We start from the raw sequence: 25,020 nt of genomic DNA on the forward strand, positions 1-25,020 counted from the left end.
CTGAGGTCCTATCCTTCTTTTTTTGTGTGGTCCCCAGTTGTCTGTTTCTTTCTCGGTTTCAGAATCCGTTAGAGCTTTGTGACTTCGGAAAACAACAACAACAAAAATTGCACATGGGCAGAGCACAGCACAGTATAACCAAAAAAAAAAAAGGACAGTGAGCTGTAAGATTTTTTCCCTCAGCTTTTTCTTTCTGGCAGAAACAAAAAGTTTAGCTGAAGATGCAATGTTTTTTCCCAACTGGGTGTCCTTCTGTAGGATACATATTTTAAAATGCAGTCAAGTTGTATTACTTATTTGGTCAATCCTAATTTTATTAACGTTTGTGTGAATAAAACCTCACACTAGAATACTTTTAATACAGTATTAGCCTTTGGAAGGTGCTTTACAAAGAGGCTGTTGCCTTTGCAGGTTTCTGCTGCTGACTTGGTGGTAGGAAACATCTTTCTGGCTCGTCATATTTTTTCAGATAGTATGTGCTATCTGTACTTTTATGATTGGAGTGCAGTTTTTGTTTCCCAAGTACTGTTCATATACCTAAAATTATCATTTCCAATTTAATTTTCTGAAAATCCTCGGTGACTTGGGGTTTTTTGGCAGTGTGAGATCTTGGATGATTATATAAGGCTTATTTTAAACCAGAGTATGCAGAAATATGTCTGTGATTGTGCTGTGATAGTGTGTCTTTGTAACAGTGTGTGGAGGTAGCTACTGCAAGAAGGAGGACTACAGTAGTCTTTCTGTAGTGAAGTTTGAACCATCGTACACTGAAAAATCTGTTTGAAGTACTAGCTAAATATTTAATAAATGATTTAGAAACATTTTACAGTAGATAAAAGGATAATGTGCCCATATTTGTCTGGCACTTTTTAATTACAATTAATGATCCTTGTTGCTTTCTCACTTGGACAATTTACTTGTCTTTATTACTCATTCTCACTTTACATCTGGGAAAATAATAAATTGAATGGCTTTGTTCCTAAATCCATTTCTAAATGAATACTTTTGTGGATATACTATTACTTTCATATTAGCTTTTCTCTAATCTAAAACATTGCTACTTTTAAAATGAAGGGCTCTACAGTTGGTGCTTTTCTTGAGAGCCTTGACAAGCACTCTGGCATAACGCTGGCAGGCCTGGAGCTCTTCACAGCACCTCGTGTTCTCGTTTCACGTGCCTGTCAGGGCTTTGAAATGCCATATTTCGAGAAGGTGACGCTGTGGATATTTCAGCTTGGCCTGCGTAGTTTGCACTTTGTCACATTCTGGCATAGTACATTGCATACTACTACTGAATTAAACAAGTAAATATTATGAAGTGCTGTCTAGCCATATTCAGGTAGTTTATTTGCATTTGTAATGAAGGTGCAACCTCACATTGTTGAGCAGACACTCTGCAGATATTTTAGTTGTTTGCTAAAATAATTCATGGATATATGCAATAATGTTGCTGTAATTGTCTTCTCCCATTTCAAAACGAAAGACAGGTAGAAACTCGTGTGTCAGTCTGTGCCTGTTTGGATATATTCTAGTTAGTGTTAATAACTTCGGACTTTTAGAATGTGCCTGAGACTCTGTGCAAGATTCATGTGTGCCGGAGCTCCTCTGTAAAGTTCAAGCGCTGATATGGGGTGAGACCAAGTGTCCGTCTACCCCAGCATCCTCTCTGTGACTCTTAAGTGGATACCGAAGGAAAAGTGTGAACAGAACAAAGGTACATAGTATTTCTCCCCAGAACTGTCCTGCTGGCTGCTTTCAGTGTGGCAGATTTCCCGAACCTGCTGGGGTTTCTGCCTGGCAGTAACCCTCCACAGGTTTTCCTCCATATACTTGTCCAGCTGCCTCCTGAACCCAGCTCTCAGCATCCTTTGGCAAGGGGTTCCCCACGGTTTTATTGCCCTCTGCATGGAGAAGCATCTCCCCCTGTTTGTTTTGCGTGTTTCTCTGGGCTACGTTTTCAGCGCCTCTAGTTCTTGTATTGAAGAAGATGGTGAATGGTCTATCTCTGTCCGTTCTTTTTATGCCAGCTGTGATCTTTGTCAGCCTCTATCACATTTCATTCTTGGCTGTTAGTTCCATGCTTGAGGAGCCTTGTACTTTGTACTAAGACCTGACACCTCTTGCACGCTCTTACCAACAGGTGGCTGTTTTTAATAGTCAACTTTTTAAATACTTTAAGTTATTGCTGGGTATGATGTAAACGTGTGCTGTTACTATACTAGTCCAAATATAATGTGACCTCAGATAGGAGGCAACTCCAGTTCCCACAGATCAGAAATAAAACTGAGAAACTAAACTCCAAGTGCCATCTGGCAATGCGCCTCCTTCTTGGCCTGCTTGCCAGATACGCCACTCTCCCTCTTTGCAAGCCTGTGGATCGAAGACCTGCCACATAGGTTGAGTAAGACCAGATGGAGGTCATGTCTAGGTTGATATCTGCCCTTGACTGTTGTTGGTAGTGGCCTTCATTCAGGTTTAGATTTCTCTCTCCTGGATTTTAAATTTTGATAGCAAATGTTTTCACCTGCTTTGACCTTTTTTCAGCTTCTGAATCCGCTGAACAGCATGTGAATATGTTGTACTGGCATCAGTCTTTCTGGGGCCTTGTGGATAGACTCTCCCTTCTTTCTGTTGCAAAAACTGATCATCTTTTCCTATTGCTTGCTTGCTTGTCTTTAATACATGAAGTGACTTTTTCCCCCCCTCTTTATCTTATATCTCAGACTTTTAAGAACCTTTACTGAATGTGGTTTTTTTCCCCCTTTTCCCCCTTCCCCCCCTTTTCCCCCTTCCCCCCCTTTTCCCCCTTCCCCCCCTTTTCCCCCTTCCCCCCCTTTTCCCCCTTCCCCCCCTTTTCCCCCTTCCCCCCCTTTTCCCCCTTCCCCCCCTTTTCCCCCTTCCCCCCCTTTTCCCCCTTCCCCCCCTAATCCAAGTGCACTGTATGAAATAAATCACCCTTATCCACCTGCCCTACCCCAGTGTTGAGGCTAGCGGCCAAAGGGATCTGCATGGCTGTTGTTCCATTAGCGAGCTACAAGTAGGCACTGAGAGCTCTTACAAAGGCCCACCTGTACCTGTACTTAAAGCACAGACTGAAAAAGCTAGATTTTTATTTTCCACGTTTTACTTTAAGAGAACGGGGAGGAGCACCTAACATTTGGGCCAACATGTCATGTGAACATACCCATACAATGAGTGAAGCTGCTCTGTTCTGTGTGCTACAATACCTAAGCTCAACAGAAACAACTGTGAAAGTAAAATCCTGGCTTTGCTGAAGATTGTAAGAGTCTTTCTATGCTATTTAATGAAATCTGAATTTTATCTCTAGCTGTCTTATTTTGTCATTTTTAAGCTATATTTGTGCCCCTTGATATCTTATAAAGTAATGTAAAAATGAAATAGCTATCAAATCAGTGGCATGTACTTTCTGGTTTAATATGACGTTTCTTTCTTTTTATCCCTAGAGAGCAAATCAAAAGGCCTCCAGTGGGTGATAGATACAACCATTGCGTATCCCAAAGGTGAACCTATAGACATTCAAACTTGGATTCTTGGCTACCGACAACCAACAGTTACACATGTACATTACAGGTAGGAAACATACCTTTTATTCTTGTATCAAACTAAAGAATCAAAAAATGTGTTCAGAATTATTCAAGGCGTTTTAGGATATACTTTACTTTGTGTCTTATACAGCTAGGCAACTCATTTAAACACAGCTTTCTTCTGAAAAGTTCAATGACAGTTTTATATTTTAGCACATTTACATTTTTGACTAATGTCTCATGGTTGACCATAGGTATGGGGAATATTTGATGACTAGGTCATCTTTTCCACTTACTTGCATACTTTCCTAAAGCACCTGGTACTAACCACTATCAAAGCAAATATAACAGAATCCAATTGCTGATGTTTCATAAGAATGTAATACTTAAAATGATATATTTGGCTTACTGGTATATGAAAGAGTCTGAGTGCATATCATGAAACAACTAGCAACCCAAACACTAGCTGTCCTCATTAGAAATACAAGTAATACCACAGAGCGCATCCTGGTGATGAAAGGAAGATGCTTGTCCCTCAGAGCTCTCTGAACTCAGTGTATTACTTTTTAAAATTTACCCTGCAGTCTAGTTTCATAAACTTTTTGCTTTTGATCCATTTATAGCTTGAACCTTTGTGGAAGAGAAATAGTTTGGTATCCTATTACAGACAGCAGCAAGATAATCTTCTCTCGAAAGAGTTAAAATCTGGTAACTAGAAGTCAGTCCAACTCCTGCTTTCATGAGATTGGTCAATTTGTATCTAGGGAAGCTGTATCTGAACATAACTATCAGAAATTTATAATATAGGCAAAGTACTGTTGTTGGGTTTTTTTCCTCCAGTCTAGGAATTTTTTTTTTTTCTTCAAGCAAGTGTCTATAACTGATTACCACTTATAATATGCTGCAGCAAGTGATGTGAAAGCTGAGGCTATGGAGGGAAATAAAACTGAAGGGTTGTGTGGTGTTTTGTGGGTTGTTTTTTTTTTTTTTCTCTTGTTGTGTTTGCTTTTGACTTGCTGTTAATTGCAAGTCTGAGTTCTCCAGGAATGTTTTAACACTCTTCCTATGCCAAATAAGCTGATCATAATTTTATCCCAAAATTGCATTAGTTTGTCTGAATTAATGTTTTGCTCATTGGGGAGCCTCTGAATTTTTACAATATGCTTTCAGATATCCTTGTGTGGATCCCGGAATTGTAGTTTAACCATGAATGACCTTTCCCAACATCAATACTGTGTCAGTGTTGCATGATGCAGAATATAGGCTGCTGACTGGAGATCCTTTCCACAGCCGTGTTTAAATCTGTCCCTGCTTTTTATAGAAATCTGTCTTTTTCAAGTATTTCAAACATACTTGCACCCTAATTTACATAAGATGTCATTGTATCTGTTGTGCTTTATTCAGGTCACCTTACTATTCTCTCAGGTCTCTGGGATAGCTGCAAGTTGAATGTATTTAGAATTTTACTAAAAAGTTTTTCCAAAAATACTTACTTAAAAAAATTACTTTATTAAGATGAATTAACTTCTTGCTTCTAAATGCATAAATTTAAAACATAATATTGAGCATAAAGATGATGCAACCCTCCTTGCATTGAACTTGAATGTTACAATACTTGTAGTACTAAATTTTTGAAAATGATTAGAAATTATGTGTCTTGGCGTGTGTGTGTGTCTGTGTGTGTATGTTTTTCCAGGGGGTCTAAATCACTGGAGGGTATCAGAGGATAAAGGCAGGTCTCTTAGTTTGATTTCCAGGCTTGATATAATACCTCTGAAATGCAAACTGAAGGTCTTGGTTTTAACTGGTGCTCTGGCTAACTTTCCCTATCGGGTAATTCTTGAATGGGAATGTCAAGTTTATGTGTGTGTCCTGTGGATCATGAGAGCTGCAGTTCGATCCAAGGCGGCAGTCCTTTAAGACTCCTCCGATGGAGCGCCCTGGCTCTGCCAGCGGGCAGCGCTGGCGGATGCATGAGGAAGCAACCTGGGAACTATCCCTCTGCATGCACACGAGGGGCTGCAAATATCTGGGAGCAGTCTGCATCTGGAATCCGGTTATAGTAGACACGATGCGAACATGCACATTCTTGCATAATACTCAGTGTGTTTGAGTACACACAAGATTTGGAGAGCTTGCTGTGACAGTCTTCTTGCTTCTGTGAAGCTCCATGGCACTTGCAAAGTATGGTCGCTCTTGAGGGTGGCAGCAGGGAAAACTTCCTTTTGTTTGTCTTCAGCTTTCCACTTGATGACTGCATTGGGAGCTCCCTATTCCCTGTGTCCTGACGATAACGAGTAAATCGTCCCTCAGTCGCTCTCCTTGTACGACCCATGATTTTATAGATCTTCCTCATGTCCCACCTTAGCTGTCCCCCTTCCAACCTGAGGGGTCTTAGTGTGTTCAGTGTCCCCTTATGCAGAAGCGTCCCTGCATTGCTGGTTGCCTCGTCCCTTTTGCCTGCTTCTGCTCTAACTCGTCTGTGAGATGACCGACGTCTTGCACTCCCCACAGTGATGTCAGGATCGCTTACCAGAATAATATTAGCTAACCTTGGAGCCCCCGGCTGGGTGTGTGTAGCTACTGGTGCTTTTTCCTTTCCCTGCCTCAGTGATAGTTGCCTTGTGTTTACTGGTACTTATTTACACCTGCAACTACTGTCGTGTCCTTCTGCAACTCTCCTCTGCTTTAGCTTTGAATGTCCAGAATAATTTTATACTAGAAAACTGTCATGTCATTTTTCTTCTTTTTTCAGATTTAGCATATCATTTAGCTGTGATATACTAAGACCTTTTAATGTACCTGTGATCAGACTGCAGTGTGTTGGAATGCATACAGTGAATTTTCACCTTCAGTGTTCTTGATAATCAAATTATAATGTATAAAGGATAGTTGAACACTCAGATTTATTTTTAGTTATTTTTCATGCTGCTTTAAAAATATTTGTTTACGTGAAGGATATATTTATCCATGGCAGCATTAACGGAGAGCAACTGAACTGTGTGCGTATATGAATTTATTTACACTGTATCATCTTTGTCTGTTGCTTATATAGAAATATTCCTACTAGATTCCATTTTGGGCATAACAGTAACTGATTATTTCCTCTCTTGCAAATCACCTGGCTTTATTCTTTTTTTTTTGGGGGGGGGGAGGGAGGTTGCTTTGTTTGTTTGTTTGTTTTTTAATGACTGCTGTATTTCTTAAGAATGTTGTATGTGAATCAAACCATTGGCAGAGAGCTGACCAGGCCTGTGCTGCGTTAAGTCCCGAGCTGTCCCTGTTAAAGATTAGTGCACTTCTTTACTTCTGAAACAAACTCAGGTAGCAAGGGAAAACCTCAGGTAAAACGTGCTCCATCTTTTCATAGAATGAGTAAAAAGATGGAAGTATGAGAAGTGTTTGTTTTTCTGTGTTTAACGCAGAACATGTGCTCTGAAATTTTTGTGAAAAGTATTTTGATCAATTCCAAATTGTTTTTTCCCTCTTTCCTTCATTTAGTGCAATAAAATGAACTAGGGTGACTGTTATCAAAGTTTTATTTCTGATTGTAGGTTTTCAAAACTTCCTAATTGTCTGAAAGGCCAAAGAAGAGGGGGAGGATTTTAATGCTGTAGAAAGAGATTTGCATAGCAACACATGAGTAAATTTTCACACTTCTGTGTGGAAGAGGAGGGTGCTCAAGTGATTAAAGCTCCTATCAGATGTGTTTCAGGGTTTCCCTCTAGCATGCAAGTCTCTCTCAAAGCAGCGAGCCTTCTAAAGATACTTAGAGAAATGTTGATAACAGCCACTGTAAAAAATGTGTTCTGGTTTGGTCTTCATTCCTGAGCTATTCTAAACTGCAAAGTTTGAGGGCAAAAGGGCTGATGCTGGTGGTATCCCAATATTTCACTGGCCCTTTGCACTTGCATGTATTTGTCATGTATTACAATTTATTTTAAGAAAATACAATATTTGCAAAGTCAAGTCCTCAGAAATGGGAATGTGCCAGAATTAGGGCTGTACCTGTAGGTGAGGGTATACTTAAATTGCATGAGTGAATACAACTACTTTGTTCCCAAACTACTGTGCCTCCAACAATAAAACAAATGAACTCTGCTTTCTCTTCTTGTTCAGTGTATTGCCCTGCATGTGCCTTACTTCTCCCTGTTCTAGTGCTGCATTAAATAGGAGAATTGTTACTTTTTTTTTATGTATACTTTTTCTGTGCAACCAGCATGTTAGTTAATGTATCTTCACCATATTTATTCCAGAGAAGATAGTAATGCAGCAGCCACTCTAAGGAAGGCAGACTTGAGCATACTTGAAGGCCAAAAGTATCTACAAGTTCAGATGCTGAGTTTGAGATGTGTGGTGCCTGATTTTATTCAGAGCACTTTGGACATTACAAGCATTATCTCATACTAAGTACAGTTGGGCCCAACATTTCATCAAAGTTGCTTAGTGGATTCACAGCTCTAGCATCTCCCTTTTTTTTTTTTTTTTTTTTTTGAACGTTTTGGGAGATAAAATATATTTTAAGGGATTTTAAGTAGCTGGGGAGAGAAAAAGTTCTGTGTGGGTCTGAAGTAGTGGAATGGCAATGCTTAACTATATAGTGTAGGCTTTCTAACTGAGTTAGTGGATTAAATAATTGGTAGAAGTAACGGCACCCTACGTTCAGCTCCAGGTTCTCAACAGGAGTGTGTTCTAGCACAGTAGGTGGTTCCCATCTACCACTGTTTGTGCTGAGGCATATCCAAAATACCATTTAAAAAAAAAAAAAAAGTCCATTTGGGGAAGAAAAAAACAAAACCCAGAAACCTAAATTTCTAGATAGATGCAACTTCTGCTGTGTGAAAGGAGAACAGGAATTTAAATGTGCTTTCTTCTGTTTAGAATAGTGGAGAGCCAGGAAACGTTGCTTTTTTGTGCTGCTAGAGTACATCGCTTTCGGTGCTAATGGAACTGAAGCAGACTGAGAAATTACGGCCTGTTCTTTTGTTATGGCCAGTCAGTCCATCCTTTCTGCCAGTCCCATTAGTCACAACCTGTCTCCTCCTCCCTAACCCTCTTTCAAATCCAGTGTTTTCCTTTCTCGTAGCTGGTCTTTTTACCTCAAGATTATTTCTTTTTCATCCTGTTTAGGGGTCAACAAAAGGAGCGTTGAGGACACAGCAACCAGCCTATTCTGTCTGTTTTAGGTAGAGGAAAATTGCAGGGGAAGTTCAGTTTAACCCTGTAGTCTTTGGTTGCATGTTCCACTCTGATAGATGAGTTTGAAGCTTGCTTTCCAAACTTCGAGTTTCTGTACAAATTATATGTTTTTCAGAAGCTTATAACTAGGCTGAGTGGTGGCCTGATTTTTCTCAAGATATCAAAAGAAACTTCCCCCACAAAAAGGACAGTTGCCAAATTTCAGATCCTTCAAAACACAAAGGTGTCAGAACTTACTTTAACTACTGCATACGTTTCTGACCCCGACAAACTTTTCTCAGAACTCATTAGAAAGCACTGAAACTTTGCTATCTGAAACTTAAAAATAAGGAAAATCTCCAGTTAATCAAACTGTTTTGGTGGGTGGGTGTGGGTGTGTTTTTTCTGGTGCTTTGTGCTTAAAAAAAAAAACCAACAACAAAATCTGCCTTTTAATAAGCTTTTGGAAAGGCTTGCTGTCGCCTCTTCTCAGCATGGCGTGGCTTTATGCTTGGGTCATCTTATGTGATGTGCATTGAATATAAACCCAGACCCACTACAGTTATACTCAGTAGAAATAAGTTGAGTGGCTTGATGTTTGCGTAAAGGGACAGCGTACTGGCAGCTATTCTCACCTCCCACTGTTTAGCCTCACTGAGTTGGGTTTTGTCTTTTGGGATATTTTTTTCTTTTTACACTAGTCACTTCTTTAGTCTAACTAGTTTGGCATTTCTCAGCTGGTCTTTGAGTTTCTCTAATAGTAAAATTTCCTCATTTCTTTTGTCAAAATCAAAGAGCTTCAAATTGAAAAAAGTGGATGTCAAGTTTCTTTGACAGTTTCCAATCGATCAAGAGTGGATTTTTTTTTTTGCGTTAGCTTCCTACTGAGCCGTGCCCTTGTATGACTATATCCCACATTTGCACTGTGTAACAGGGAGGGTGATATAGTGGCTCCTGAGTCAGAGCCAGCCGTGCTCACCTCCCAAACGGAAAGGGTATTGCTGCATTTATGCTGCATGAAAGTAGCACTTTATCTCAAGCTAACTCAGCTGCCCTTGTGCCATAATGCAGATGAGTGCTATGTCACCCGTTCTAATTGTGCCAGTTGTACTATGCTGCACCTGTCGAAACAAGCTTTCAGTTACTGAGGAAGCTTTTTTCTTTTTTTCTGTTTACATGAATACAGATTTATTAAAAATAAGACTAGATTCTTAGCTATAAATAAATGCGATACATTGTTGGTTGCTGAATGAGCTTTGCAGAAATGCCTATGAAGGGCATCTAGTTTGGCAATATATTTTAATGTGTTTTTTGTTTTGTTTTTTGGTGTGCATTTTTTTATTTTCTTGTTTTTAGCAAATAACTGGCTTCTGGTCATGTTTGAGATCTAGCAACATCCTCCATTATACAGAGTTTTATTTGCTGTTTCAACTACTTTTTAAATAGATTATGATTTCAAAAGAGTAGGAAGTAATATAGAAGCCCTAATTCAGGATAGGACATATGATGAAAGGCAATTAGTACTTAGGGGTGGAATCTATGATCTTTAATATAGAATTAAAGGTTGTTTCTCCAAAAAGGACCCTTTAAAGGAGATCACATATTTCTGAAAATACCATGCTTCTGAAAATTATTTGGTAGCTTCTGAGAATAACAAAATCCAGAGGAGGAGTTCCTTATCTTGAGATAACTGGAATGTATCATTTAAATTGGTGTGAAATTGTAGATTTTAAGGAAACTGTCCTCGTTCTCTTCCTGTTTTTTTTTCCCCTTCTTTCCACGTATACTTCTGCAGAGGTGTCCTAATTAAGTGTTTTTCCATAAAACTCCTTTGGCTCTTTCATTCTTTTTACATGTAAAAATATGACATAGAACCATGTTAGTTGTTTTAGGTGTGGTTTGCAGCCTTCATATAATTACTGGTTCACACAAATATTGCTGACGTACTAGTGACAAAATTGTCAGTACAAAGTGGGTTTCCATTTTCTCTTCGATTTTATTCTTTTCTCTGTAATTGGAAGAAAACCCCAGGACATCTGAAGGGTATGGATGGTTGTAGTGCCTGTGAACATACTTCTGAAGACTGTGTTCTTCAAAATGTCGGACAGCCACCTTTAAGATTTACGTTCTTGTTGGGTTACATGAGAGCAAATAATTTCGGATGTGAGGAACACAAGAATTCAAATTAAACTGGCTTAAAAATAATCCTGTGCTTCTTGATGATGTATTGTTTTCTCCCATACCAAAGGATATGGAAGAACGTCGCAGGAGTCCTTGCTTTGGGTCCATTGCGCATGCTGCGGCACATGCTCTCATCCCAAGTTTGACGTGCAGCACAGTCAAATGGAGCAGGCACTTAAGGAGTTGGTTTTCTCTGTAAAACTGTGTTGTTCACTGTTTCATCTTTAATCTGAGAAATATTCTGAAAACTTTATGGAAAAAAAATGTGCCTAAGCTGAAGTGAACATCTTTCCAGACTTACAGTATGAAGTGGAACTAAAACAACTTTCTTCAGTTCCTGTTTTATGGGTAAAAAAAAGTATCGATATAGGCGTGTCTGTGTATGTGTATATACCTTTATATATATATTGAGAGAGAGAGATAAGACATTTTTATCGTAATCTTCATCATGGATATGGTTGCTGAGTTGTTAATAGTGCAGCAGCTCTCAGCCTTTGTTTTGGATTGCTTGGATAGAGAGTTTTGTAACTTTAGACTTTCTCAGATGCCACCCTGGACCTAATCTTCTTGATGAGGGTACTCTTTGAAAACAGATCCTCAAGGAGCCATCTGATGGGCGGAGAATGATGATAGTGGCAATGTGTTCGGTATAAATACAGGGCTTTTTAGCTTCACCTCATCTGGTACAGAAAGGGCTTATTCCAGAGTGCAAGGGATTTTTTTAGACATTTTATCTCTAATTTAGCTCAGTTACTAATGTGAAATTCAACTAGTAAGAATATAACTCTGTATAATCTGAAAATATGTTTGAAAATGCTTCTAAATACACTAGCACTTGCCATTAAGAAATGATGACAGCCAGCATAGCATTATTGGGACATCAGTTGTTTTCCACTCGCAGTAAGTTTCATTCAAAATGGGTGTGACTGTGATTGATTCTTAAACTTTTAAGAAGTAGACTTCATATAATATATTGATTCATACAAGAATGTGGATGGCTGCAGGCAGGAAATGGATGCACTGCAATCCATTAGGCGCTCGCAACATTACTGTCACTTACGCTACTTTGCTACCCCATTAAATTGCCACCTCATAAGTAGTTTCTCATGAGTATCTTGTTAGCTCTTCTCATAATGTTTTCAGATTAGTCGGTACGTTCTTGGGAAAAAATACCAAGCTTAATTGGGTTACTGAGCTGTAGAGCTATTAGGTAACTGAGAAGTGAAGGTGGAGGTGAAGAATATCTGCAGCTTATGATGGGAAGCACGTGTGAAGTCAGGTAATGCTGGACTTCTGTACTAAGCCCCCACGCATACTTCTCGCAATTCTGAGCCATTGTCAAGCTTGCATAAGCAAGCATCTGCCTTTCAAAAATACACTGTGAAACACAATATTCAGTTGTTGTGTCCTTTTGTCTCTTACACCAGCTAGGTAGAAGAGAGTTAAAATAGTGCTTGGGAACTTGGTTGCATGTGGGGGCAGAGAGTCCTTTTTAATGTTATACCCTCAAAGATGGATCCTGCTTTGTGGGTTGAATGTTTGTTTTGTTTGTTTTTTACTTGAGTGTTTATCGTTCCATTTCAATCTGCCTTATGGCATCTGGGCTCCAAGATAATATAGTGCTATATTACCTCTTTTGTTATTTGCTTAATAAATGAGGCAAGGGTTTGAGCTATTTACTGGATCACAAACTATTTTATAACCTTTCTTTTTGGCCAAAGACTCTTTTCTTCAAACTGTAGTTTAGCTAAGACGATAGTTGCTAATTTCTGTTTATTGAGAATGTCTTTACTATAGTATGGAGAACGCCACAACCTGATAATGATGTAGGTAGGGTTGCTACAAAGACTCCTAAAGAATTATTCTAGTTATGTTGTATGTCCTAGTTGGTAAGTAAGATTGTTCATCTTATACTGAAGTTAACTCTGTATCTTGAAGCACCATTATTTTTAATTCATCCACTAGAGCAATGTTTTGCTTCTTCTCTTCCACTTGCAGCTCATTTTTTCCATGTGTAGGATTTTCCAGCTCTTCTACCTACCTACATTGATCCAGTGCTAAAGATGGACAGTGTCTTTCTGTGTGCGCCACAGTAAAGGCGTGTGCCAGTTTACCCCTCCATGAAAGAGGGACAAGCTGTGCTGTACTTGCTATAGAGTGGCATACGCATGTGTACGTTTCATTTGTTACTGAAAAGCAGGCTCGTGCTGCGAAAGGTATTGCAGAGGAGGTGGCTGATGTTGGGAATGTTGGCTTTGTGCCAGAGGTTGGGGGAAGGAGAAATCAAATGATAATTTGAGTGAACGGTTGAATGTCTTATCTGAAACTAGTTTAAAAAAAAAAAGGGGGGGGGGGAGACTCCTTTAATGCTGGAAGAAACGAGGCAGTGAATTTTGTATCTGGAAGATTTCTTGTTGGTTTTGCCACAGCTCAAAGCCGTTGGGCAGAGGAGGCAGAAGAGGAACTGTGAAAGGGGGAGATGTGAATGACCTAGCAACAAAACATTGCATTCTTCAGGAGCGTCCCCTTTTTTCTGTAGTCTGTTGTTCCCTTATCTGTTCAGACACTTTCATGCAGTTGTGCTGTTACCTCAAATTCTTTTCAGTATAATCAGTCAAGCCTGTGTTTAAATAGAAATGAAAAATCCACTAATGAATATAGAGGCGTAGCACAGATGACAGGTTAAATGAGAGCTCAACTGAAAAGAGAAACCTACAGTCCATGTCTTACATTTTGGGGTATGTATTTTTCAGGCTAGCCTGATGCACAAATCTCTTCTGCGCTGGCCTCCCAATAAACCCAACAGAGAGGTCTGAAAGAAGTCAAGAGGCACTAAGAGTCTACTGAGGAGATTTTTATAGTTATGACTTTTTTCTTTTTTTTCTCTTTTTAATCCTTTGAGATATAGGGGTTTGTTTTTTAGGGTGGTGGTGGTATTTCGGAGTGGAGGGAGAGGGTTTCTGCCTGTATGTTAATGAATTCTTCCCTGGACATCTGTATTTTTCTAAACAGATCCATTGTTCAATGTAGAAGTACAAAAATGTTGGTAGTTCTTCCCTTAGCTTTTAAAGATAAAGCAGTAACATTTAAAGATATAGCAGTAATATTTGAGTACACTTACACATGCTGTCAATTTTCAATGTAAAATCTACCCAAGACATTTCAAAGATGACAGCTTCCTCTGAAAAGCATGGAGGACTTGTTTGCTGGTGTACAGAAGACCTATTGGCACTTAGTGGTGGTATTACATACCTTCTGCCTACTGAAGAACTATTTCTTCAAAATTGTGGATGAGCCTTCAGTCTTTATTTCTTTTGGTTTTGGTTTGCATTTCTAAGGATAGTAATAGTGTGGTATTCTTTTATTTAAAAAAAGTGGGAGGGGGGAGCCATACACAGCTTCTGTGTATGGTTTCTGTGTAGCACTGCATTTGATAGAAGCCCATAAATGCCTACATCTTCATGCATCTGACTGGTAACCTAGAATATTCTGATTTTGTATCATTAATACTTATGTGATCTGTGAATCAGGGAGAATGAACCATGCAGTTAGAGCAAAAGTCTGCTATAAATCTATATTTTTGTGGTGATCTGGGGTAAAGGGGGAATCTTTTTTCTTTTTTTTTTTTTAAACATACAGAATGCATTTCCTAGATTTAATTATGTTTGTTTCTCTGGTAGGATTTTTCCAATCAAAGATGTACCTGCAGAGCCTGAAGCACTTACGCACTGGCTATATCAACGGTTCATTGAAAAGGAAGATCTCCTGACGCATTTCTATGAAACAGGTAGGATGTTATCTAGCAAAGAGAATTGTGTGATGATGTCTTTTTCTTACAGGGATCTCCAAATGATTTAAGAATATGTAATTATTCTTCGCACGTATGCAATAGTTGTGGTTATTCACACTTAATATATGGCAAAAGAACGCATGATAAGAAATGATCTAGAGAAGATAGATTGCCAGGTCACATCAGACTAGGATGGTGTTTGGAAGTTGGCACATTCAAAACTGAGATAAGCAAATCTTATTTAAAAATAAGATGATTCAACTGTGAAACTGGTGTTAACAGCTGTTACAGGATTTCATTGAGTAATTTATCAAGATTCAAAAAGGCAGTGAACACTTACATGCATAATAAAAGTATTCAGAGTTAAGGCTAATAAATTTGGGGAGGGATATAAAACCTTCAATGGTTAAAAATGAGCAGGCCCTTAACTAAAAGGGATTAAACAAGGCTTAAATGAGACAGGCTAGTCTGTCTCCTTAGTGATGCCATTTGACCTGTTCTTCTGGCACTTGTACTATTGGAGAAAACTGACCTAAGCAGCCTGTAGGTCTAGTCCAAAATGGTAGAGCTTCCCTCCTACCGCTGTTAAGCTGAACAGACAGATGTTGTGATTGGAAGGCTCTGTAAGAATTATATAGTATGAAGTCCTTCAAGGCTTGATCTGCAGCCCTGTGCTGAGTACTGGCCTCCTTGCTGTGAGATACTGTGGATCACTTCTGTCATAAAACACTTTCAATAGTAATGCATTAGAAAGATCTAAATAAATTAAGGGCATTAATACAATTACTAAAGGGAAACCAGCAAATAACATGTCACAGAATCACAGAATGGTTGAGGCTGGAAGGGACCTCTGGAGATCATCTAGTCCAACCTCCCCCTGTTCAAGCAGACTCACCTAGAGCATGTTGCCCAGGACTGTGTCCAGATGGCTTTTGAATATCTCCAAGCATGGAGACTCCAAGAACTCTCTGGGCAACCCATTTCAGTGCTCTGTCACCCTCACAGTAAAGAGGTTTTTCCTCATGTTCAAACGAACTTCCTGTGTTTCAGTTTGTGCCCATTGCCTTTTGTCCTATCGCTGGGCACCACTGAGAAGTGTCTGGCCCCATCCTCCTCACACCCTCCCTTCAGATATTTGTATACATTGATAAGATCCCCCCCTGCTCAGTCTTCTCTTCTGCAGGCTGAAAAGTCCCAGCTCTCTCAGCCTTTCCTCATAGGAGAGATGCTCCAGTCCCTTCATCATCTTAGTAGCCCTTCACTGGACTCACTTCAGTAGCTCCCTGTCTCTCTTGTCCAGGGGAGCCCAGCACCGGACCCAGCACTCCAGATGTGGCCTCACCAGGGCTGAGTAGAGGGGGAGGACACCTCCCTCGACCTGCTGGCAATGCTCTGCCTAATGCAGCCCAGGATACCATTGGCCTTCTTGGCCGCAAGGGCACATTGCTGGCTCATGGTCAACTTGTTGTCCACCAGGAGCCCCAGGTCCTCTGCAGAGCTGCTTTCCAGCAGGTCGGTCCCCAGCCTGTCCTGGTGCCTGGGGTTATTCCTCCCTAGGTGCAGGACTCTGCAGTTCCCTTTGTTGAACTTCATGATGTGATTTAAAATATCCAAGTTGGAAACTTGTTTCCGCAAGGCTCTCTTCTTTTTTCCATCCAGTTGATACTGAATTTTATCACCTGTCCTCCAGCAGTTGTGTGTGTTATGCAGAATACAAAACAGAAAAACTCATCATAATAAACAAGAACGATAAAATCCACAGAGATTAAATTTTGTGTTTTATTTGGACATACATGGAAGTAAATTTATCAAACCTAGACTGAATAGGAAGACGCCAGATGAAATAATGTAGCTTGTATCTGAAGAAAAATAATCCTCCCTTTTAAACAATTGTGATGCTTGCTAATAAACAACCACTCAGTCTGCTGAATCAACTGAGTTTAATATTCCAGAGTGACTGTGTTAAACAAGAATGCTACTTCTGCTAGATGATTTATTGCAAATACTGTTTTAATACAGTTTTGAGTGCTTAATTGTCAGTTGTCATTCTTAAAAAGATTAGTAGAATTCTTTAGCAACCCAGAGCTGTACTATACTTTATGGATGTCATTCAGACGTTATTGATGACAAAAGTCAGACCCCGCTGTATAAATTGCATCAGAATGTATGTATTGGACTTTATTAGACAAATAACTGACTACATTTGTAGTTTAAATAAAATCACAACAGGATCCAGGGAATTCTTGTTATTGGGACATAGTGTTTTACAGATAGCGTCAAAATAAAATGGTCATACCCAAAAAACCTAACCAGACTAGAATTTCAAAGAGTATAATGAGTATAATCAGATTTATTCCTTGAAATGCGCTTCCAAAATAGGATAATTAATTATAATTTGCTAGCGTACTAAGCATGAACTAATAAGGCATGTTAATGTAGATGCTATGACAAAGGTCCTTATTAGGCATAAATTAGCATATTTTAAAGTTACTACAATTTATGCTAGTTGAGAATCTGCTCTCCTTGCTTTTACTGTCATGGCTTACCGCAGAAGTGTTGTTACCATTCCCTGAACACCTCCCTAGTCCTGAAGCCTAATGTGAAGGGAATCACAGAAGCTTGTGGAAGAGCTCGCTCTTTATTGACACCTTACACTGTCTCAAGTTGGTGTGTTTTTAAGACTTATGATTGTTTCAGCATTTCGACTTTTTTAATACGTGTTGCCTAGGAACTTGTCTCAGTTCATAAAGCTTACTTCAGATAGCAATTTCCTGTATGACATTAAAACAGCTTTATCCAGTGAACTATTCTTTTTTTGTTTTAAGCTGGAGTAATATATTTAATGCTTAACTCTTAAAAACAATTTTTTTTATTGATAATATCATTGGAAGGAATACATTCTTTTAGTGTATTTTTTATTTGGAAAGAGGAAAAAAATAAACCTAAAAATAGCTTTTTCTTTTTTCCTGAATTCCTAAGTGTTAAGGGCCTTAATGGATCTGGAGAAAACCTAGAGTATCAGACGTCTTTTTCAAAAAAAGAAAAAAAAAAAAACTGCCTGAAATTTGAATAGGAAACTTATCCCGTCCTTTCTTACAGGTGCATTTTAACACGTTTCACTTACAAAATTAAAACTGCTTACAGTTAATATCTGTAGATTGGAGCAGCACAGAGACTCCTATTTTAGCAGTTAATGGAAAACTTTTATTGACAAATATGATTTCTCTGAAATCTGAAGTCTTGAGCAGAATAACCTTGAAGACTGCAGTAGCACAAAGGGGATTAAATTTAATAGGAAAAAAGCTCTTGGAGGCTAATTAAAAAAAAAAAAAAAGCCCTATAAACTAGGAGCTTATCAGTTGGAAGTGAGTAATTGTACCCTGAAGTCCTCGTGTTCCTTGTTCACTCTGATCATAAGCAGCTGGAGGGATGTAAGCAAAAGAGTGAGCAGTGTCATCCTACAGGGCACCAGGAGAGCGTTTGCACTAGTGATAGCAAAACACTCGTGCCATCGTACCAAGTCTGCGACCTCATCTGGGAATTCTGACTACAGATCTGTCATCTGTGTTCAAGAAACACAAACTGAGCCTGGAACAGGGCAGGTGATAGGTGCAAAGACGACTGAGGGAAAGAAAGTTGTTTCTGTGAAGGGCACCTTAAAGTGCTTGGCTCGTCTCATCTAGCGAAATGAAGGACTGCTTTCTCTGGAGATGCAACTTAGCTTGGCAGGGGAGGAAGGGAGGAGAAAGTTGCTGTCAGTACTGAGGAGCAGAAGTTAGTTATTTAAACCAGAGGTCAGTGTTTGGTACAAAAAAAACCCCAACAAACAGGCTGTGGAAGAATAAATGTACCTTGCAGTGGGTGAATAGAAGATGACCCTCTGGATTATAGCATGCAGCAGAGTGACAATTACTGGTGAATAAATAGAGTGGCAAATCTGCCCATGTGTGAAAATATGCATCAGTGAGTGGAGGATGGGACTCATCAAGGTGTGTTTTGTTATTTTTTTTTTAATGGCATTCATACAGAAAGAAAAGCTTTGCCTTAAATGCTTGATTGCAATTCCGCCAGTGATTGCAAATGTGAAGCAGAAAGATAAGTTGCTGATAGTATCTAATTGCAAAAATTGTGTGGTTTCTAAGATTCAAAATTTACGTTGCTATATCTTTACTCTGATCATTCATCTTTTGTTCTTATATGAGTATAGCTGTGACTCCATAGTATTATAGCAAGTAGATCTACATATCTAGTATTCTCAGAGGTTTTTATATGCACTGTTCAGGATTAACCAAAAAAAAAGATTCATATCTTCTAGGCTTTGTGCATCTCTAAATGTAATGCAAATTTTTTAATATGCTGATGTAAATACATGCAAATGCTTTGTTTATGATTATAAACTTCTGATGTATTCAGACATATTTAAACTACAGTGTTATAAGTCAGAAAAAGTCATATTGGGAAAAATGAATTTTTTTAGTCATGTCAGCCATCTCCTGCTCTTTCTCTCATAAACAGACATAAACAGATGTTTCAAAAAATCTTTCTAGAAAACTCTATGGGTAGCAAATTACAATGCTTCCTTAGTCTGTGCGATTGACTAGCCAATGAATGTTCACACAACATGGAAACTATTGTTTTTTTTAAAAAAGTGTGTGTATGTGTATGTATATACACTATATACATATGCACACATACAAATATATTCAGGAGGAACCCTGAGAGTGTATGTGTATTGCTTCTTTGCAATATATAAAACTGCTACCAACTAGCTGTAAATCTTAATATGGTAACCATTGAATTTGATCTTATGAACATTACTGTAACTTTAAAAATACTGCAGAAAACTTAGTTGACAATTGGATCTCCATGCAAAGGTTGAATACAGTGAGGTTGGTTTTTAAAGAATGCTTGCAAGTTTATGCTTAGAGTTTAATTTTATATCCAAATGAAATGGAAACTGTGCCTGATACATAAAAAAAGTTTTCTTTATTTCTTGAAGATAACATACCACTGGAGATTATTTTGAAAATTTACAGCATAAGACAAGTAACCAGTTTCTTGTTTGTAGGTGCTGTTGTTGGTACAGGCAATCGTAGTAAAGAATAATACGCTAAGCCTGTCAGTCCTGCTACACCAGCATTAAATGTGTTATTTTTTTTCTTTTTTAGGAGCATTTCCTCCGCTGCAGGGCCAAACAAAAGCTATTTCTCGGGAGATGACCCTCAGTAATTTGTGGCTAGTTGGCATACAATCACTTGCATTTTTGTCAGGCGGTATGTGGTACTGCATCTTCCAGTATTTTTATCATTGCCTATTTTAAAAGTTGAATGGGACCTGAGGACACAATGGGAATCCAGGCTCTTGCCAATGAATATCATGTTGTATGTGCAAATGTGAATATACAAGCGTAAAGGAAAATACTGGATGGACTCTTACCTCTCGTTGGGGAAATTTTAAACTCCACTAAAAGTGAAGATCAGTAACATAGTGACCTGAGGATGTATTATTTTAAGAATTGTCTGTATTTTTAAAAGGTGTATACTCTCACCCACACTTAAGCAAATTCAGCATTTGGACAAAAGGTGCAATCATACAACCGCCATAGAAGAATGTCTGCAACAAGAAAACTATCACCACGAGTATTTCCTGGCATTGTAGTTAGAGCTCAGAAAATCCAGCAACGTGTCTCTTCAGTAGTCTGTACAACACTTGTGTGGTAGAGATTCCTCGTTTGCACAAACTCGTACTTTATTGCAACTCATTGTGCTGGAGTCAGTAAAGATGCTCTGCAGAGCTGGTGGTGGTATTGTTGCTACTACCCCGTCAGCAGTTGTTGTATTAGACACGCCGATCTAAAAACAGGACCCAAATAAGATCCAGTGTCAGATGGGTTTTGTGGGGAATCAGTGCTCAAAAAAGCATTGCAGTATCATAATGTGATTAAAAGTTATCCACATTTGATGAATCAGCCCATCCTTGCTGTGGTTTTACCATCAGCTGTCTGAATTCTGTGTGCTAACAGTATCTCATATTATGAGGGAACCTGGAAAATATAAAGTCACTTGGTTTATTTTCCCTTTTTGTGTTTAGAAGGCATCTCACTGATCATTATCATTTTGCAAAATGCACTTTTAAAGATGAAAATATAGTGAAGGAAAGATATACAGCTTAGAATGTAGGGGAAAGCTTTTATCTGTCACAAATTGGAAGCCAGAATGATTCTAGCTATTTCCGAAGGTCTGCTGGTGCTGCTGGTGATTTTTAGACACCTCTGTATTTTGTATACTGCAGTCTAACCAAGGTGACCTTTGAATGGTTTATGGAGGCCTTTTTCTCCCCTACTAGTTGCAGCTGTGCTAAATCTGCTTGTGGGAGAGTTTAAATAATTCAATGCCAGCAATCTTAATGTTTTGCTTAGGAAAAAAAAAGAAGAAAAGAAAGAAAAAGAAGAAAAACTATTTTCTTAAAAAGAAAAAATAGCATAAATGTGCGAAAAAGTATGGTAAATACTCTGAATAACTTCCTGGAGGGCAGTATTAAGTCTGCCACTGTGCTAAAATCATAATGGAAGAAGAATGAGTTGAATTTAAAGGCAAACTGGAACAGATGACATTTTCAGATGTAATGTATGATGCTTTTGAAAGGATGTCAGTGATGTATATTCTCACTCCTGGCAGGTCTGGTTGGCATCGTGCTTATCTGATTACACAAAGATTTGAGAGAGCTGTTCCTGAAAAAAATTAATCTCTCTAAATACAAGCAGGATAGTCAGAACTCAGCTGCGGCGTACTGCCTTTTATGTACTAATTTTACTGAGAGCAAAGCCAGCCCTCAGTAGTTTTGGCTCTGCTTTAGCAATATTGATCCTTCTCTCTCTTGTGCTACGTGAATCGCAAGGGGTGGTATACAGATACGAACCAGAGCCCATGTTCCCTTTGGAGGGGGGAAGAGCAGGGGGCATACCAAAATTTGAGGCAGTGCAGGTTTCCCTGGTTTAATGCCAAAATACCTAGTTAAATATGCCACAGCCCCCAAAGCAGTAGCTTTATCCTAAGGGAGCTCAGTGGGGGTGGCTGTAAAACGATGCATCATGGCAAGTCCCCCAAAATACCTCAGTGACTTACAGTACCACTGCAGCTGGAAGGCAAAGGACAGTGCTCGCCTCTAGCTTAACGTTTTGTGTAAGGTACTGTTTCTAAATCCCACCTCTTTACACCCAGGCACAGCATGCCTCAATTCTAGTGTAAGGTAATATCCATTTAAAAAGAGGTGTGTACTGAAAAGAGAGGCAGTCTTGGGCGCATAACACTTTTCCTCATGCTTCTGTTAAACTACAGCTGAAAGAAAGAACGTATTTAATTTGCCACTTGACAGGAAGATGTGGGGGCAGCCCCGGGCCGTTACCACCTTCATGGGTCAGTCTGTCGAAGCGCCTCAGTACTTGGGCGCAAATGGACTCTCAAAACTGCCAGATGCAGGCGTCGGACCGACCGCGTTGTGCGGCCTCCGCCAGGTGGTTTGGTCAGGACCACAGAGACACCGTATTACTCCTGTTTGTATTTTGAGCTTGGACAGACTAGAGTGATATAAAAAGGGAAGTTTGTCTAAGCAGATTGCACAGTGGTAACTCACATCAGGAGGTTGTTCTTTATAAACCCACTAAACTCTGTGTAAGAGCATACTGTTTTTTTTCAAATTCAGTGTATATATATATATATTTTTTTCCAGTGGACTGCGGTCATAGCAAGTGTTCACATGCTGCCTAAGGAAATAGTAACACGCAATAATGTTTCAGATGATCATTTGATTTATCTGGTTCCTGTTAACTTTCAGTTTGTTCCTTCGTTGTTCTTAACTATTGCAAGACACTTGTTTTCAAGCACTGATTGTAGTTTTGATAGAGTAAATAGTATTCGGTCACTTCTTTCCCGCCTGCACTGGAAAATGTGAAGGAAGCCTGATGCTATGTGTCTTTATGGCTGAATTGTTGTCGATGATGCTGGAGTGAAAACTGTTGTTAGGAAATCCAAAGTACCCAGGGCAGGACTCCCAGCATGAACTTGGATACGACTTCATGAAAGAGAATTAATTGGATAAAAGTTTTTTTGTTTGTTTGTTTGGTTGGTTTTTTAATTAAGAGAAGGACAAAATGTGTATAGGAAGTTCTGTACTGAATACCATGCTGGTCAAGACTGGAGCGTAGCAAGCTGGTTTGTAAAACACGAATTCCTGTCGGTTGCAGTTTGGTTATGCAGTAGGCTGGTGTTATAGCTGCCGTGAGCATCTTGTTAGAGCCGTCGATGGGTTTTCTGTTCGGAACAGTTCCAATGCACTTGATAGAAAATGATGTTATTGAGCCACGGTTGATCACAAAAAAGTTGCATAATTAATATACCTTTGAATTTAGGAGCAATACAACGGAGGAGTGCATAAAGAGATACAGGATGAAAAAAATTGCAGGAGAAGTTAACTGAAAGCTGTTGCACACACAGGTGAGAGCGTAGCAGTTCATTGTGAGAAAGGATGGTTCTCTGCCAGGGTTACACACACCCAACATTTGTAAGTTTGTGTTTAATTGTTCATAAATGAGTTGTTACAGTTGAAACAATGTAAGTCATAATAGTTTAGCACTGCTGCTCTTTGATTCCCATTTTGTGAAGAGTATTTGCCCATTCACCACGAACAGTGTTGTTTTTAGTTCCCTTTTTGTGTACGTGTTCCTTCCTTACCAATTCTCTCATATTTTATGCATGGTTCTGTCAAGTATTTCAGCAATGGTGTGTCTTACAGGAGGGATTATTTTTAAGTCATCAGATTTTGAGAAGCAAGATTTCCATTTATCTTGTTGCATTAAAAATATAACGACCACTGTGGTACTCTTGATTGTAAGCTTTTTTTGCAAACAATGTAATTGTTTTTCTTCTGTTTGACATTGCCATAAAGTGCTGTTAACCTTTTCACCTGTTTGTAGAAGATAATACAAAATACCGATCACTGTGTGTGACAGTGCTCAACTGCTCCACTTTGCCTTGACATAAAATTTTGGGACCAAAGGTACTTAAAAGTGGGATTCCCAAATCATGAGACTGGGGTTTGGTGCGTTCTTTGATAGCTGGCTGGAGATGTTGTACTGATCTGACACAATCACACAAAGTAATTATACATCTGGGGTACTGTATTGTTTGGAAATAATGGAGCCATATGAAATAAAAGGTTATTTTGCAAAATTGCATATTTGATAGTTTTTACACTTTTTGTTAACAATTGGAAGAGCAAAATTGAAACCATGCTCTGATTTGCAAAGTCTGCATACATTATGAACACTTCTGAGCAGCTTTATTTTTTCTGTGTAAAACTGTAGACTACCTGGCTGTGATACAAAAGACGTCTTTAAAAGGATTCTATGCATTTTAAAGTTAAACCTTTTTATTTTATCATTGGATAATGAAATAATTATACACTGAACAACTGTCCTATTAGGAGTTGGTTCCTTTAAAATTATAGAATGGTGTTCATTTTGTATGATAAAAAATAATTTTCTTGATACCATTTATTTTACCTCCAATTTTTTCCTTCCCTCCTGTGTTACCTGCATTTTGTTGTGTATGATAAAAATGGATGCAGAAGCCTGTAGTGACTGTCAGTGATTTTGCAAAGGGCTGGTGATGTTTGGATTTACTATACTGAACTTATTTTGTTGGATTTTTTTTTTTAATCAAATCCTTTCAGCAACCAAGATGTCTTTCAGAAATGTAGACAGATATCAGAAGAAACATTTCTCTACAGAGATTAATAGGTGTTTTTTTTCCCCATTTTTTTTTGTGTGGCAAAATAAAGTTGATTCTTTTTCAAGACTTCATGTGCTTCTAATCCTTAATAGCTGAGATGATTTTTTTCTTCTGAGGGTTTTATTTATTGTTCTTATATCTAATGATACACAGCACCTATTGTGCTTACCATAAACACAACAGATGGTAAAATAGCACTTCAGTTCACCATACAGCTTGAATGTTCATTTAAGTTATAGGTAAACGTTGCTTACAGAGCTCTCGGGCGGAAGACAGATGAGTGCGTGCGTGCCAGGCGTGGGAAGGGGAGGTCGGAGCGCCGAGGGCAGAGCAGCCCCGCAGGCCTCGCGCCAGCACCCGCCACAGGCGCTGCGGGGGCTCCGGCCGCCGCTTCCCGCAGCACCGGCTCCCCGCCGGCGTCCTGCGAGGCGAGGGCGCGGAAGGACCGGACCCCGGGCCCACGTCGGCCGCAGCCTGCCGCCCTCCTGGAAGCGGTGAATACGACCTCTGGGCAAGCAAGGCTGTAACCTGTGTGCGT

At 39.2% G+C, this 25,020-nt stretch overlaps 1 protein-coding gene across 2 annotated transcripts in view; it reads left to right on the plus strand.

Moving 5' to 3' along the window:
• Window positions 1-24,548, plus strand: part of LPGAT1 (lysophosphatidylglycerol acyltransferase 1) — a 68,337-nt gene extending 43,789 nt beyond the window's left edge. Inside the window, exons 5-8 of one of the 2 annotated variants that reach the window (XM_013949860.2) lie at window positions 3,465-3,591; window positions 14,585-14,691; window positions 19,863-19,967; window positions 23,102-24,548. In XM_013949860.2, the coding sequence (XP_013805314.2) occupies window positions 3,465-3,591; window positions 14,585-14,691; window positions 19,863-19,967; window positions 23,102-23,127 (365 nt within the window). In that variant the 3' untranslated portion in view covers window positions 23,128-24,548. Of the gene's footprint in view, window positions 1-3,464; window positions 3,592-14,584; window positions 14,692-19,862 lie in introns of both variants that reach the window. The other variant, XM_067293096.1, reaches the window with a different exon arrangement.
• The last annotated feature ends 472 nt before the right edge of the window (window positions 24,549-25,020 follow it).

The sequence above is a fragment of the Apteryx mantelli genome, chromosome 3 (genome assembly GCF_036417845.1).
Source record: "Apteryx mantelli isolate bAptMan1 chromosome 3, bAptMan1.hap1, whole genome shotgun sequence".
Classification (NCBI taxonomy): domain Eukaryota; kingdom Metazoa; phylum Chordata; class Aves; order Apterygiformes; family Apterygidae; genus Apteryx; species Apteryx mantelli.